Raw genomic sequence first — 18095 nt, 5'->3', positions numbered from 1 at the left:
TTGGTATAGTCTGGGTTTGTCACTTTATTTACCAGACAGCTTGAACCCTTAAATCATACGATACACATGCTCTAAGTTCAAAATTCTCTTTCTCCAAATTAGACTTAATTACTTCCCTCCTCAAAGAAACAAATCCACTATCTTGTAAAACACTAAAAATCAAAATGAAAGCAAAAGCATTTGATCCTTGCAATCATATATAGACATGATTATCTCTGGAATGAGGGAAATAAGGTAAATACTGAGTAAAAAGAAATCATGATATATCAAAGGACAATAAAGCAGTCCAAACATAAATTGATAAAGTAAATTTTCCTGGAAATGTAAAATTACACCTACTTGACACCAAGAAGGCATGGCTGCAGAACCAGTTGCCAAGACTGTGCTTAGGAGGCCAGGCTAGGACGATGGATGGTGTAACCACCTTAATACTAACACCGGCTCCAGCAAACTACTCTGCTTTCTGCTGCCCTTCCCCAATAGTATCACCCTCACCTCATCATTAATACAGGGACAATTTTATTGGCTGGGAATAACTCAAAAGAACGTATCAATCATAGAAATTTCAGGTTCTATGGCAGGCTGGTAGGAAAGTATTTCAAGGAGATCAAATTTGTACATCTTGCTAACATTCTATGATCTTACACTTCCTAATTCCTCTTTCTGAAAGGTTGACAATAGGAAGTAGAAATGTCACCAAGAGATACATTGAGGGAGAGGAACCAAAGTGGTGAATTTGGACTATTCCATAATCTCTGCATCTCTGGTTCTGACAGTTCATAATTTTAGAGGATCGAAGCCGCAGATGGCATCCCATTTATCAGGTCTGACTGTGTCTCTCACTCTAGCCACACTGGACTCCCACTGCTCCCCAAATTAGTCACGAACTCTTAACCTCTATACTTTTGCTTATGCTGTTCTGACAGTAAAACCTTTCTTATCTTTGTCGGATGGAATTTCATTTAAAGCCCAGCTTGAATGTCAGCTGCCCTCAGAAGCTATCTGTAGCAGACACTGCTAATTACCGGTCAAATTTCCATTCTCCTCTTCCTCCTAGCAACAAATCTCCACGTTTAGCCTCGTGGCTAGGACTCAGAGCAGACTATGAGGAGTAAATAGGAATCAAAGAAATACCCTGCTTAGGACTCTACCCCTCCGCACAGACAGCAGAGCGACCTAACATTGTCATTCATTCGGCAAATATTAAATGACTTCTTGTATTTATGGTAGCTGCTGCTGCTACTGTTATATTATTATTACTGATAAAGACATTACTATCTGATAAGCTCTGGAAATACAATGGTGAATAAGAAACAATCCATGCCCTAAAGAAACATTAAGTAGAAGAGAGAAGACAAAACAAAAACAAAAACAAGAAATTACCCCAGGAAGTGGTGAACGCTTTGACGTGATAGGCACTGGGCACGCTCTGCAACCCAGAGGGAACACGAACCTAAGTCTTAGGGTTTGGGATGTGACAGAAAAGGCTTCTCAGATGACAATACCTACACTGAGTCTTAACAGACCAGGTGAACTGGTCAGACAGCAGCGTCAAAAAGTGCAGAGGCCTAAGGACTAGAGAAAATGTGGCCCCCGTGGGAGCTAAGTGAAGGACAGAGTTAGAAGTGCCAAGTGGTGAGAGATGAGGCCAGTGCACAACGGGCCTCATCATGCAAACTAAGACACCTGGACCTTTCCCTGAAGGCAAGGAATAATCCTGGAAGGGTTTGAGGCACACAGTGGTATAATCAAATCACTCTAGCTAGCTGACTAAAGAAGTAAGCAAGACACAGCATTTCCACTTGGGTAACTGGGTGAATGGGCATACCACTCGGATATACACCTCACAGGAGAAAGAGCAAGTCTGGGAGAAAAGATGAGGAGTCTGGTCTAGGACACGCTGAGTTTCAAGTGTCTGTGTGGGAATGTTTAATGGGAGAACAGTCTCGGCTGCAGATAAAGACTTGAGAGTCACCAACACACAGATGGAAATTGAAGCCATGACAGTGGATGATCATTAAGGTTACAGACGGAGTGAACAAAGGGACAAGGACAGATTCAACAAATGTTCCTGCCTTTTGACCCTGGTAACCTGGAAACTGTCAGACACTTGTTCTGAAATGGATTACCTGTTACCTGAACTTCAGGCAATCATCTGCTTGCCCTACCCCTGCTTTGATATACACTCAGGATTTTGGCTTTTATTCAGACCTTGGTTTTCAGTGTTCCCTTTCTGCCTATTTGTTCCCCTTTGGACTGACTTCATTTTATACCTTGGCCTATATCTCTAAATGTCCAGTACTAGAATTAATCCTCTGGTTACACTTTCAGGCTTACACATCTACACTTCTCTCCAACCCTAAGGTTTGGCCTGGAACAATAAACAAGGCTTCGTGAGTGTGGCCTGGAACCCAAGCCCAGTTCTCATGTACTAAAAGCTAAGGCAAGGCTAAAGCGAAGGTCAGAAATCCAGATCTCAGGCATCACAGATAAGACTTGAATTAGGCCTCTCCTGCATTACCCAGAAAACTTCTGAAATGACTCCTGTTGGAACAGAAACCAGGACCAGGGCATGCATGGCCATCCCAATATCTACAGCAAGAGGCACTAATGCCAAGGATATCCTGAGCACATTAATGTGTCTAAAATGTATCTAGAATAGGAAGATAGGTCTAGAACTAAAGGCAAATCCTGAAAACATGAAAAATCATGATTCATTTTTTAGGACAGGTTAATGACCATAAAACCTGACAAATACAAAACTTTAAGAGGAAAGGAAAACATAAGTTTTTAATATAATTGTGATTTTTTTAAAAAAACAGTACACTTACCAACATGAATATTATCTTTAAATGCCACATCACGGAGTTGAAATATTAAATGGCGGCTAAATTTTTCACTGGTGCTAGAATCCAAGTTGAGAACATCTTCAGCTGAACAACTAACCCTGTAAAACTGTTGAAGTGCTTTACAAACATGCTGAAAACACAAGTAAAACATAAATAATTAGTATTTTTTAATTTGTTTTAAAATTTTTCCATGAGCAAAATTCAAATATCTTGGTACAAGTAAGTCTAATCTGTTTTTTTATTTTGATATCAGATTATTACACAATTTTACTGAATTACTTATGTACTGAAATATACATATTTAAATTATTATACATGTTTATGTTCAAAAATGCATAGGCTCTCAGGGTTAAAGGCCTCTCAGAATTCAATTTATCTTATACATTAATCTCTAAAATCACAATAAAAATATTTCTTTTTAAGCACCTCTTTTCATAAATTTTATTTATGTATTTATTTATTTGTTTATTTGTTTGTTGTTTGGTTGCACCAGGTCTTAGTTGCGGCAGGTGGGCTCCTTAGTTGCGGCATGCATGTGGGATCTAGTTCCCTGACCAGGGATCGAACCCAGGCCCCCTGCATTGGGAGCAACAGTCTTATCCACTGTGCCACCAGGGAAGTCCTAAGCATCTCTTTAAATATTATCTATGAGTTAAAAAGTCACAATTCCATTGTTTACAGTTTTAGTCTTCAAAAAGTTCCTCAGGCACACTGAGCCCAAATCTACGTCCAAGAATATGGCCTCCAGGGCTAGATGATGCTAGTAATGAAAGCAGTTACGCATTATAGGAAGGTAGTGAGCGCAGGGTTAGGAGCACATGATTAGGAGTCAGAAAGGTTTGAGTTCTGGCTTTGCCACTTACCAGCTCTGTCGCTTTAGTCAAGTCCAAACCTAACATTCCTCAACTGCAAAATGGGATAATAATAGAACCTAACATTTCAGGTTGTTGTAAGGAGCAAAGAGAAAATGAGAGTAAAGAGTTGGCCCAATGCTTGGCACATGTAACTGCTTAAAAGCATTAGCTGTGCAGCCACAGGACAAGTCACTTCTCCTGAAGCCTGTCTTCTCTTTTGCAAAACGAAGGTACTAAGAAACACCTAACAGGTATGGTACTGGCACAAAAGCAGAAATATAGATCAATGGAACAGGATAGAAAGCCCAGAGATAAACCCACACACATATGGTCACCTTATCTTTGATAAAGGAGGCAAGAATATACAGTGGAGAAAAGACAGCCTCTTCAATAAGTGGTGCTGGGAAAACTGGACAGCTACATGTAAAAGAATGAAATTAGAACACTCCCTAACACCATACACAAAAATAAACTCAAAATGGATTAAAGACCTAAATGTAAGGCCAGCCACTATCAAACTCTTAGAAGAAAACATAGGCAGAACACTCTATGACATAAATCACAGCAAGATCCCTTTTGACCCACCTCTTAGAGAAATGGAAATAAAAACAAAAATAAACAAATGGGACCTAATGAAACTTAACAGCTTTTGCACAGCAAAGGAAACCATAAATAAGACAAAAAGACAACCCTCAGAATGGGAGAAAATATTTGCAAATGAAGCAACTGACAAAGGATTAATCTCCAAAATTTACAAGCAGCTCATGAAGCTCAATATCAAAAAAACAAACAACCCAATCCAAAAATGGGCAGAAGACCTAAACAGACATTTCTCCAAAGAAGATTTACAGATTGCCAACAAACACATGAAAGAATGCTCCACATCATTAATCATGCTCAACATCATTAATCATTAGAGAAATGCAAATCAAAACTATGAGATATCATCTCACACCGATCAGAATGGCCATCATCAAAAAATCTACAAACAATAAATGCTGGAGAGGGTATGGAGAAAAGGGAACCCTCTTGCACTGTTGGTGGGAATCTAAATTGATCCAGCCACTATGGAGAACAGTATGGAGGTTCCTTAAAAAACTAAAAATGGAACTACCATATGACCCAGCAATCCCACTACTGGGCATATACACTGAGAAAACCATAATGCAAGATGAGTCATGTACCAAAATGTTCACTGCAGCTCTATTTACAATAGCCAGGACATGGAAGCAACCTAAGTGTCCATCAACAGATGAATGGATAAAGAACATGTGGCACATACATACAATGGAATATTACTCAGCCGTAAAAAGAAACGAAATTGAGTTATCTGTAGTGAGGTGGATGGACCTAGAGTCTGTCCTACAGAGTGAAGTAAGTCAGAAAGAGAAAAACAAATACCGTATGCTAACACATATATATGGAATCTTAAAAAAAAAAAAAAAAAAGGTCATGAAGAACCTAGGGGCAAGACGGGAATAAAGACACAGACCTACTAGAGAACGGACTTGAGGATACGGGGACGGAAAAGGGTAAGCTGGGACAAAGTGAGAGAGTGGCATGGACATATATACACTACCAAACACAAAACAGATAGCTAGTGGGAAGCAGCCGCATAGCACAGGGAAATCAGCTCGGTGCTTTGTGACCACCTAGAGGGGTGGGATAGGGAGGGTGGGAGGGAGAGAGACACAAGAGGGAAGACATATGGGGACATATGTATAACTGATTCACTTTGTTATAAAGCAGAAACTAACACACCATTGTAAAGCAATTATACTCCAATAAAGATGTTTAAAAAAAAAAAGAAACACCACACAGGGTTATCTTGGGATTACCAAAAATGTCTGTACACTGCCAAACACTTAGATACCTAATAGTTATGCAATAAATTGTGTTTATTAATGTTATTTTGGTATTATAATAGCATACCACCTCCCATCACACTCTCTGATCCTACTCTTCTTCAGTAAATTCTTTCTCAGAGAAGGCTTCCTCAGTTTCCTTATCTACATCAAATTGCCCCATATATATTCTACCTCTATTTGTAGTACTTACACAGCTGCAATTGTTGTGTGATTATTTTGATAGGTTTCCTCTATATCATAGAGAATATCCCTCATGATCTGTTCTCTCCTGCTTCTGTAGAAATAGAACCCCGATTATTCGCTAGATATGAGGTCATCAAGAATAAAGACCATGTTCCCCAGACTCCCTTGCAGTAAGGTGTGGCCATGTGATTAAGTTCTGGCCAACAGGATGTGAGCAGAAGGAAAATATCCACTTCTACATTATAATCTTAAAGGAAAGGGGCATGCTCGCCCCTTCCCCATTTTCCACTGTCTAAAATGTAGACACAGCGGTGCTGAGCCATCTTGGACAATGTAAATAATGGCATCTTAGGAACAGCAAAGCAACAAGCCTAGTCCCCTAACACAACGGAGCCACATCCAGGTGTTACATGAGAGAGAAATAACTTTCTATCTTGTTTATGCCCCTTTAATTTTAGGTCTTTATTATGGCAGCTAAATCTTATCCTAACTTATTATCCTCCATTACATGATAAATTCTGTGAAGGCAGAAATCATGTCTCTTTGGGCTAACCACTGTATTCTTAATGCCTAGGCACACTGACACTAAGAGGCTGAAAAAATATTGATAAATGAATAAAGTCTAGTTATGTATTTTGGAGCTATACAGAATAAATGTAGTAACTGTAGATAATAAAAGTAATCATAGTCCCCTTAAGTTCTTTTTCCCAAGTTAAATTTTAAATAAAATTTTAAGTTACAGGGAATATAGCCAATATTTTATAATAACCATAAATGGAGTATAGTCTGTAAAAATTTTGAATCACTGTGTTGTACACCTGAAACTAATATAATATCATAAATCAATTATACCTCAACTTTAAAAGTTTTTTATTTATTTAAATATTTCAGTTGTAAAATCCAGAAGTTAAAAATATATGATTATTTGAGCAATGTTACCTGTCAACATAGTTTTATAAAATGCTTTAGCACCAGAAGTCATTCCATCTGGCAGAAGTGGCTTACTGGAATTGTCAGTTAAAAATTGTATCAAAGGGCATTACATATTATCACTAGTTATTATTAGCCAGTTATTTATTAACCATCTGTTATGATAACAGCTAACCTAACTTATGCCTCCTCACGCAGAGACGCTAAAGGAAAAGAACTTATTGTATTATACACTTGTTACATACAAAGTAACCAGTAAATGAAATTAATTTCAATATAATCATTTGTAAAGGTTATATTAAGTAAAATAATCCTAATAACTTTTCTACCAACATGAGCATGTTAAATAAAAATGCTGTATAATTTTAAACTCAGATTTCTACAACTTTTTCCAACTTCTGTTGATGTTAAAGATTAGTTGCTCAAGACTAACTTGGATAAGATTGTATAAAGAATTAGCAGGAAAATAATTTAAACACCTACATGATCTTTGCCATACCAGTGTTTATTAATCCTTGTTACAAATGGGATTTGCACTAGTGTTGATTCCATTCGGGATAAGTTTCTAGTTTCTAATACAATGAAGTACTAATACTTCTTTTTTAACAGTATCACCATATTAAAGTGCTAGTGAAAATCTCTGAATCTTAATTCCTTCTTGGCCACACAGAACCCACATAACAAATCCTACCTTAGACCATAGAAGTGTATCATACACTAGTAAAGAGTCAATATCTATGGATTATTAAAAACGTAATTAAGGTTAAAAATTAAATACAACTTACCAACTGTAATGAAATAAAACATTTAAATTTATTTTTAAGGGTCCAATGGCTATCTTAAGAAAAACATAACTTTTCTGTTGTTTTTTGGGAGGGCTGGGGGGAACTTATGTACATTTCTTTTGCTTCAAAGTCAGGAGAAAGCTAACATGTTTTTTTAAAAAACAGTATTTGCATACATTTTTCAAATAAATTTAAAATAAAACATGTACAGATCTGACAAAATCAGCAGATACTTTTAATCAAAAACATTTTAATTTGGATGTATTTTTAACATTATAAAATGAGTCATCTACAGTTAACATCTAGAACAAAAAATAGTTAATGTTAATACCTACTCTGAGGCCAAATAATAGTCAATATAATTTTAGTACACCTTAATACACTACAATCTTAAAAGATTTTATAAACGAACCTAATAGAGCTTAGTTGCACAAGCCCATATTCCTTTTATTACTAACTTCCTGGTTGACACTGCTAAATCAAAAATATATACTAGAACTACACTTTTTCTCTTTGCTAAAAACAAGGAGAAATGATAATTGTAGTTCTAGACCAGGTTTTGCCAGTAACTAGTTGTTGGACCTGGAGTTGGAAATAAGTCTCTCTAGGCTTTAGCTTCCTCATTTATGATGATGTAAGACAGAATAGTTTCCAAAATTTCTGCCAGCTCGAAACTTCTGATACTATTTTTATCAAAATTTTCTTGAAGTTTATCTTAGTACTCAATTTTTCAGTAAAAATTACTTCACCTAATCTTCACCAGAGTCAACTATTTGTAATGTAAAAGAATATATAATTAAGAAATGGAAAATTCCCAAACTGCCACCTTTCTCAGTTTTTTTTTTAATGTATTTGTTTTTGGCTACATTGAGTCTACATTGCTGTGCGCGGGCTTTCTCTAGTTGTGGCTAGCGGGGCTACTTTTTGTTGCGGTGCACAGGCTTCTCATTGCAGTGGCTTCTCTTGCTGCGGAGCACGGGCTCTAGGTGCATGGGCTCAGTAGTTGTGGCTCGCTGGCTCTAGAGCGCAGGCTCAGTACCTGTGGCGTACGGGCTTAGCTGCTCCGCGGCATGTGGGATCTTCCCGGACCAGGGATTGAACCCGTGTCCCCTGCATTAGCAGGCGGATTCTTAACCACTTCGCCACCAGGGAAGTCCTCTCAGTTTTTTTTGATACAGCAATATTACGAAATATATGGGCATAAACTGAACCTTCCTCCTTTCCAGAAGTTTACTCAGAGAAGTGACATTAAGAAACGAAGTCAAAAGGAAGAGTAACAAGAAAAAGGAGGAGAAACACAGAACCTATATGTTACATAGGTTGGATTCCTTTAATGACTGAATGAGTGAATGAAAAAATATACAGGTAGATATAAGGAGAAAAACCTGAGTCTGTAATTTACCTCAATGAGTAATGCAACCATCTTTTTCCCATCAGCTCCTGGATTGGCAAGTCTGTTAAATTCCAAATCAAAATAAAGCTTGCACACAGCATTTTCAGGAATGACTTCATAACAGTGTAAGAGAGTTCTTCTGAATTGAATAATTCAAGATTGTTAGGTTTATATCTCACACCTTTTAAATCACAGAAGTTGCTCTTGTATCTCAAGATAGTATATTAACTGTGATTTAATGACAAATAACTATGACATAATGAAGACAAGATAAAGTGAACAACTGCTTACCACAGGTTTACGGAACACAGTATCAAGAGTTTCCATCAAACAAGATGTAACAATCATTTTCTGTAACATTATTTAACTGGAAAATATAGTCAACTTCATACTGCTACTTATTCACAGATAATTTTGATATCAGGTAACACTTCTACATTTGTTTTCTGTATCACCATGAAGCAAATTTTAAGAACTTTATCAAACTGCGATCCCACAATCACATATTCTTGGGATTCCATGAGTTTTTTAATGAGAATTTTTAAGTTCCATATTTTCATTAGGAATATTTTAAACACTGGTTATATACATTCTGAATCACCTGACTTCAATGAGCTTTCAATGCTCACATGTGCAGTTTCATTCTCACTGGTATATAGAGGTATGACTTTAAGATGGGTTATTAAGAAGAGCTGCTGACCTGATTAGTAAATGATAAACTGCTTAGTGGCATCATATACAAATAAAAGGTTTACAGTAATTTGAACAAAGAAAAGTGATGGTGGGAATTGTGTCATCACGTGGTACAGGAATTCAAAACACACGCAATTTCTCTCTCCTAGCACCTGGTGAGATAATTCAGTGTTGCTATCACAAGGAAACTCCAGAATTCAATTCTAATAGTAAAGTAGTAACTAACTGCGTGACTGAGAACTATGAAAGCCAAGGCAGCCTGATTTAACTTCACAAGCATTTCCAGATGAAGGAAATATAATTTAATGTGTTGTCCTTTAAAAGCTACTTACCGGGATTTATAGTAAAACCAAAGTTGAGCATACGTTGTTACGAGGTAAATACGTTGTCCATCGCCCACTTTGCATTCCAAAGCAAATACATGAACGTCCTTTATAAAACCAAAATTAATATTCAAAAAATTAGTAAAATGCAAGTTTAAAATCAACTGTAGCTATTAAATGTTCATAAAGATTTTATCATTCAAATTTTCAAAACCTGGAACATTTGTATTATTGAAAACAAGAAAATTAATCACTAAATCTATGCCAATCAAAATCTAGTTATTTGTATTTATTTATATTTAGTCACTCAAGTAATACATGTTCAAGGCAGGAACAATTAGAACATCCAGACTAAAAAGAAAAAAAAAAAGAAATCATTTTTCAGTCACTCGTTTGACTTCCTATTATAGTTTTATCTGCCAGTTTATGAAAAAGAACTTATTTTTTAAAACTACCTGAACATTATTGTAAATAATTTGGACTAAAGTTAATAAATTTCCTAGAGTATATAAAAATACATGAGAACCGTTTTAAAAAATATATTTGTACGTAAATCTTAAAAGTTTAAGGAAAGTTTTAAAATGCAGAACAAGTAACTATAAATTATTGTTTCTCATGGAAAAGGAATACACAAGTTCTTTTGTTTCCACTTAGCTAAAGGTAGCTGTTGAGCCTACAAAGGAACTAAACTTCCATTTTCATGAGAGAAATCATAAAAAGACTAAGTTACCCGACCCTATTAAAAATCTTCTCGAGATAAATTTTATAAACTGATGATTGGTAAATCCAGCAATCATACAGCTATATTTTTTTTGAAGTCAAGATTAAACGAATCTGTATTTTAATTTCTGATACCTGAATTAGGGTTACACAAAATGCACACAAAAGGCTTTTCTTCTATTTCCTAAACTATTCTGATGTGAACAAGCTTCTCTTTACCAGGGAAAGAAGGTCCTCCTCCTTAAATACTTTTAGCATTTTGAGTTTTTATATATCATCAATTTTCAGAATCACAATTTATTTATGCTGGATTTATGTTGGATAGATGCATCTTTTCATTATATTTCTTTATATTCCCCACAGTGCCCAACAAAAAAAGATGTGCAATACACACCTGTTTATTTCTGAGAACCATTCCCTTTGTGAGGCTAGGATGTAGCAAGCACTTCTTCCTCCCACTTTCCTAATGTGTTGGAAATTATGATAAATCTACTCTACTACTCCAAAGCACAAAAGGGACAGTAGAAAGATAAAAAACATGTGTGCTTTGGTGCTATGATTTAAGTTTCAGGGCTTATTAACTCTAAGCTATGACATTTGAGACATTTTCATTTGCTATTGTTTAAATTCAAATCTCCAATCCCTAATTTCATCCTTAAAATCTCACACTCCGGGCTTCCCTGGTGGCACAGTGGTTAGCAATCTGCCTGCCAATGCAGGCGACAGGGGTTCAAGCCCTGGTCCGGGAAGATCCCACATGCCGCGGAGCAACTAAGTCCGTGTACCACAACTACTGAGCCTGCGCTCTAGAACCCGTGAGCCACAACTACTGAAGCCCACACACCTAGAGCCTGTGCTCCACAATGAGAAGCCACCACAATGAGAAGCCCGCACACGGCAACGAAGAGTAGCCCCCGCTTGCTGCAACTAGAGAAAGCCCGCACGCAGCAACGAAGACCCAATGCAGACCAAAAAAAAAAAAAAAAACCTCACACTCTACTTACTCATTCCCTGATATTTCTGTGGGTATTATTTTAGTTTAACTCTTACACTCATTCTATTATTTTTCAGTCCATGAATACAGTCACTTCTCCTCTAAGCATAGCTTCATTTCTATGTCATTACAGATTTTTCAAACTATTTGGCACTAGACATGTCATTTTTTTCATTATTAATATAAAGTAAATGGTTAATGATTCATGGATATCTTTCCTAAATAGTACAAAGAGACTGCAATTAAATTCTTCTGGTAAAATATGTGGACTGAAATGAAAACAAACAAAAGATTTTTTTCTGGAAATCTTAAGTTATAGTAGCCCTAAAAAAAGATGAGAAAAATTACCTCTTTACAGCTTTTAACAAAATTAAAAGCTTGAGTTTGCCGATGAAATAGTTTCCAAATGGATGGTGGTTCTTCTGGCTTAGACAATCTTGGTCTGTACACCAAGGACAATGGTTCCCTCTCATAATGGGATGCTCGTTCTTCAATTTGCTTCAGTTTCGCTTCCCATTTTCTCTTCATTGGTTCAGAAGTATGGGGAGACTAAATCCTATCCCACATAGGATGTCTGTCAATTACTACTAAAACAAACAAACATGGACGTCAGTTTCTTTGTTTAAGATGTATTTTGTTTGGTAAAACTTCAAAGCTCATTTCTGCTTATTTCTTTGCTTTACAGTTTATGTTTTGCGTGAAGTTTTATTGTGAAACAAGGACAGGGCTGGTTATCAGAAATCTTTAGATCCTGGCTCGTCCATCTAACAGGGCTACAGTTTTGAACAGGTTAATGAAGCTCCCTAAATTGTAATCAGCTGCAAAATGGGGATCAACATGATCTTTATGTAGTTATCTTGAGGATACATGTCATAACACATGAAAATGTTTTGCAAATTCCAATGCCTCATGTAAATATGAGTGTTTTTTGCATCACTATGGTTTTTATTATAACCATTTTGTTGCATCAAGTGCCACGTACCTCACCCAGATGGTGGGCATCATTCCAGTACTATTATTTCTTAGTGTAGAATTCATTTCTAGGCACCACTGTCTAGCTCTTAGCTCCCTTTTCCTCTTTTTCCTGCCCATTGCTCTTCTTTTCTACTCAAACAACTATTAGCTGGGAGGATAACCAGTGTATGAATGGGAATTACAATATCAGCTAGTTTTGGTTTGGGATGTATGGTAATCATAAGCATGACTTTAAAAAAAAGAATAAATGTTAGTCTGTTAATTTAATGACTATTTTTGCGATGAGTCAATTGAAATGATTACATTTTAACCCTCGTTTCCTAATGATATATGTTTTGTTTGCATACAATGCTTCCATGTTAGCCATGCCAAAGTAAGGGGACCAGGCAACACTTTTCCAATTTGGGATTACGGTTTACTTACAAAGGAAAAAGGATAGGTTTTTAGAAGAGGAGGGAAAAGCTTCCAGTATAGAGAAAAAATGGGGACAATTCTCTGGCATTCGTCCCATCAAGAGATGCCATCTAAGCCCACTCCCATACAGACTCTCGGCCATGTGACTTGCTTTGGCCAATGTCACATCGACAAATGTGAAGCAAGCAGAGGTTTAATAAGTGCTTTTGCATTAGACTTGGCTATCGTGGAGTCCTGCTCTGAAATCATCATGCTATAACTCTAGCCTCACAGAGGATAAAAGGCTCTCTGGAGAAGAACCAAGGTACCCCAGCTGATAGCAAGCACCAACTATCAGACACGTGAGTTAAGCCATTTTGGATCATCCAGCCATCATCTGAATTCAATGTTTGAGTAAGCCTGAGTGAGTTCAGGTGAGAGATCCAGCAAACTGCCCAGGCAACCCACAGAACTCTAAGAAAAAATTAATTTGTTGTTTTTAAAGCCAGCAAGTTTTGGCCTGGGTTTTACACAGAAATAGAAATAACTAATAGTTTCCTTCTTCACTAACATCAACTATGTTGTAATTTATGTATGCAGAAAACAGATATATTAGGTTTTAAGTGACATAATATCATACGCTAAAGCATTTGAAGGTAAAATCCCTATTTACCTTTGTCAATGCCTATCTAGCTAGTACTTGCATTGATAAATATGCTCTTGAATTTTAGCAGAAAACTTTGCAACATAAACTCATTGGCAAATGAAATATTCCCTGGAAAGAAAAACAGAATCACCCAAAAAGATTAAGAGAGGGTAGGAATATCCTCATGCATTGTTAGAAAAAAAGGCATATTATCCATAGATTTCAAATTTGACTTCAACCATAACAGACTTAAGATTATACTCTCAGAATTACACTTAATCCACATGGATATTATAAATTATAAACCAAGAAACAGAAATAAAATTCTAAAGCTATCAACATAAATTTCGTAACAGATATGCCTAGGAAAGGAATACAATTTCTTTGGATTGAAGAGATGGGGCAATTTTTAATACAACTGTGTTAATTTTTCAATATATGTGACAGGGCTCCTTATTGCTAGATAGATTCTGAGTATTAGTTTATTTAATCTGCTTCACGCACAGATAAAAATCCCCTCCATTTAGATAACCTAATTGAGAAACTTTCTTCTAAGAAACTGACTAACTTTAATAAAGCCCACCAATTACTTAACGAAGACAATAAACACATAATGCGATCAGAGGTGAATTAATGACTCTAGTATCTAGCAAATAACTGACTAGAAATAACCATGTGGATATTCACACTTAGTTACAACGACATCGGGAAAATTTTTTCTGGTTTTGTAAAAATATTGGTATGACCATGGGAGTATATCATATATGAAAGTCACAGTCACAATGGAAAACCAGTTTAACACTTACTGGACGGAGGAAACCACGCACGTCAACAGAAAAAAAGAGAGAAGCTCAAAATATGTTATGCCCCCTTGTTCTTTGCACAGTTTTAAAATTTTAACAGCTGGGCTGAAAGACAACTGGGGCTTAGACTATTCAAGCAGCAGGGTTGAATATTAAAAGCAAAGGAAATGGAGAACAGGAAGGCATCTGGTATTCTGGTTTTGGACTATCATATTCCTCATCCCTACCCCCTGGGAGAACATATCACCATTCCAGAAATGCTGGTGGGGAAATAGTGCTGTCTTTTTCTATATACATATAATTACACATGAAAACCCCTTTTCACACAGGGACCATAACTACTTTTGTAAGTTTCCAAGACCCAAAGAAAAATGTTTGTTGTATTTTAAAATAGCAGGCTTAAGAGCTCTATTATTTATTTCTTAGCATTGCATGGGAATGATTGTTTAACCATTTTTGATACCAGTTTTACAACTAAAGGTGGTCAGGCTAGAAAAAAGGTTGGCTTAGTCTTTTTAGAGTAACTATAGTGGGAGAAGGGACAGCGAGAGGGAGGGTGAGGAGATGACTCAGACAGCTGACCTAAGCAGCCCTGGTTTCCAGACGTTTATGCCTAGACTTGTTCGTCGGTGACACTGACGGCCTGGTCCCCAGGAGCAGCTGGGCCATGAGGCCCATGGTTCACGACTACTGCTTTCTAGGGACAGCTGAAGCCTGCCTCGCATGGCTCTCTCTAGCCCAGTTCTCCTAGTTTCTTCTCTTGTCTAATCACAAGTCAATTCCTATTCCCCAACTCGAACTTCTCCCTCTGCCCTGAGAACAGACTGACTCAACAGTATCTTGTGTTTTCTGCATATATGTTCCAGTTCTACCATTTAGTAATGTTCTGGTATTTGGCAATGTTTTCTTAATATAATTCCCTTTACGGCCTCTTGTAATACATTTACACTATTTCTCCCACTGCTAAAGTATTCATAATAAAGTATGTGATTAAACTTCATTTACAGTAATAATAGTTTACTTCCCGGATGAATAACACCTTACAAAATTATTAAATATACTAACTGACTTTTTTTTTTTCCTACTTTAGTCACCTTGCCTGTCTATGCTTGAACAGAGTAACTCATATTTAAACTTCCCAGAAGTCTCCTATAAGGAAGAAAACATCCAGCGGTACAGTTTTTTCCAGTTCCACCTTTCTACCATCCCCACAGGATCTCCCATCCAAACAGCCTAATTCTGCCAGACTAATCACCTTAAGACCATGCTCAACAGCCAAGACGTGGAAGCAACCTAAATGTCCATCGACAGAAGAATGGATGAAGACATGTGGTACACATATACAATGGAATATTACTCAGCCATAAAAAAGAACGAAATAATGCCATTTGCAGCAACATGGGTGGACCTAGAGATTATCATACTACGTGAAGTCAGACAAAGAAAGACATATCACATCACTCATATGTGGAATCTAATTTTTTTTAAAAATGATACAAATGAACTTATTTACAAAACAGAAACAGATTTCCAGATATTGAAAACAAACTCACAGTTACCAACGAGGAAACGGGGGGCGGGGGGGGATTGTAAATCAGGAGCTTGGGATGAACACACACACACTATCTACGAGACGGATAACCAACAAGGGCCTACTGTACAGCATAGGACCTCTACTCAACACTCTGTGATGACCTATATGAGAATCTGAAAAAGAATGAATACAGGCGTAACTGAATCACTCTGCTCTACACCTGAAACGAACTCATTAACATTGTAAATCAACTATACGCCAATAAAATTTTTTTTAAAAAGACCATTTTCATAGCTTTTCCTAGGGACACTGATTAATGATTCAGAGCATCACTTAATGCACGTTAAAGTTTACCTCAAGAAGTCCAAACTCTCCAGAATCTGGGCCTCAACCACTTACCGTTCGATTTCTTCTTGTTCAGCCTTCTCACCAAATGAATGATGATGACCACTGCCTGCACCTGGCCCACTCCAGCAGCCCTCCTGCACGTTTCCCTCCCCCGGAAGGCCCCACTCATCTGTCCTGAAGTCTTCCCCTCCCAGGCCCAGATCAGGTTCTGCCACCTCCGAGACGCCTCTGTAAAAAGAAACTTCCAACATTGCTTCTAGCCAGCTATTTTACTATAATTAAAGTTTCTCCAGACTAATAAGTGTAACCTACACAAAAACAGAAAACCGCTGCTGCTGCTGCTGCTTTAACTAGAGCGTAATTTTGGCAAGAAAGTTTAGCACAGGAAGGGGTTTGAGCATCAATACGGGGTAATAGTACTGGTTAAAAAAACCTAGTACAGGGCTTCCCTGGTGGCGCAGTGGTTGAGAATCTGCCTGCCAATGCAGGGGACACGGGTTCGAGCCCTGGTCTGGGTGGATCCCACATGCCGCGGAGCAAGTAGGCCCGTGAGCCACAACTACTGAGCCTGCGCGTCTGGAGCCTGTGCTCCGCAACAAGAGAGGCCCGCGCACCACGATGAAGAGTGACCTCCGCTTGCCGCAACTAGAGAAAGCCCTCACACAGAAACGAAGACCCAACACAGCCAAAAATAAATAAATAAAGCCAGAAAACATCTTTAAAAAAAAAACAAAAAAAACTAGTACACTAGTGCCTGCCTTACAAATAACTGCATGCCAACCGCTGCGCAGGTTGGAAGCGGGTCCTATTCTTCAGTTTTCCTGCAGCAGAAAAAGGACTGCCAAATACTGGTCCTCTCTCAACTTGGGAGGGATAAAGGCCTGGGTTTTATTCCTGGGATCTGAGTTTAACTCGTGTAGCCCTTAACAAGAGCAAACCACTTAGCCTTTTTAATTAAGCCCAGGTGGAAACTGGAATTTCTACCTGCAGGGGTTGCTGAAAGAAAAAGAAAATGCATTGCCACAATGTAAGAGCACAGATAAGCACTCAAGGAACGGTAGCCATACTCATCTCTGTGAACAAAACAGCGCCCTGATTTATACCCAAGTAAACAAATGTGCTGGAAGTGGGTGAGTTCTTCACCTGGGGCCCCTGACTTGTCAGAATGTCCTGAACCTCTTGAAATTTGATGGAGAATTTCGTGCTCAATTGGGTTGGTACATTCTTCTGCGAAAATGACTCAGAGTCTGAAAAGAGTTCGTGACCCAAGACAGGCGGAGGCCCAGCAGGGCGGTTAAAGCTTTTGGTTTCGGGACAGGGAATTCGGGGTGACCTAAGGGAAGGCCTCCGGTCGCCCGAGGGGAAGCGGGGATTACCGGCAGGCCGCGACCCGCTCTCCGTCCTCCCGCAGGGCCCGCCCGTGACTCCCTTCTCCCTGCCCCCAGGACCCGGCGAGGCCTTCGGGTTTCCCTCCGTTTACCTCCAGAGACGCTCGCCGTGGGCGGGAAGCCATGGGTCCTCTGCGGCTGGCAGGACACACGACCCGCCCACCGTGGCGGGACCGAGTCTTCAAACCTGGCGCGGGGGCGGGGCCGGGGCGGGAAGTGGGGAGAGCGCGTGCCTGTGAGACGACAGCGTTCTGGGGCAGGACGCGGACTGCAAGGGAGCGGAGGCCGGGAAGGGCCTAGAATGGCCCGGAAGCGGACCTGGAAGCCAGGAGCTCGCGGGACCCGTGAGGGGGCGGTGTTCTCGGGCGGAGCGGCGTCCTCAGGCGGGGCGGGACCGTGAGGGGGCGGTGTTCTCG

The 18095-nt window shown here is 38.6% G+C and overlaps 1 protein-coding gene across 10 annotated transcripts in view; it reads right to left on the bottom strand.

Annotated features, from left to right (window-relative positions):
• PRIMPOL (primase and DNA directed polymerase) overlaps positions 1 to 18017 on the bottom strand; it is a 71447-nt gene extending 53430 nt beyond the window's left edge. For 7 of the 10 annotated variants that reach the window (XM_059909779.1, XM_059909775.1, XM_059909777.1 and 4 more), the window contains exons 1-5: positions 17772 to 18017; positions 11941 to 12179; positions 9888 to 9985; positions 8872 to 9001; positions 2832 to 2979 (exon numbers count right to left, since the gene is read on the bottom strand). In XM_059909779.1, the coding sequence (XP_059765762.1) occupies positions 2832 to 2979; positions 8872 to 9001; positions 9888 to 9985; positions 11941 to 12120 (556 nt within the window). In that variant the 5' untranslated portion in view covers positions 12121 to 12179; positions 17772 to 18017. The remainder of the gene's footprint in view (positions 1 to 2831; positions 2980 to 8871; positions 9002 to 9887; positions 9986 to 11940; positions 12180 to 17771) is intronic. The other 3 variants (XM_059909772.1, XM_059909774.1, XM_059909770.1) reach the window with 3 other exon arrangements.
• Positions 18018 to 18095: the final 78 nt, after the last annotated feature.

This window comes from Balaenoptera ricei, chromosome 21 (assembly GCF_028023285.1).
Source record: "Balaenoptera ricei isolate mBalRic1 chromosome 21, mBalRic1.hap2, whole genome shotgun sequence".
NCBI lineage: Eukaryota > Metazoa > Chordata > Mammalia > Artiodactyla > Balaenopteridae > Balaenoptera > Balaenoptera ricei.
Note: the sequence above shows the minus strand (reverse complement) of the source record. Positions and strands in the feature narration are given on the sequence as shown.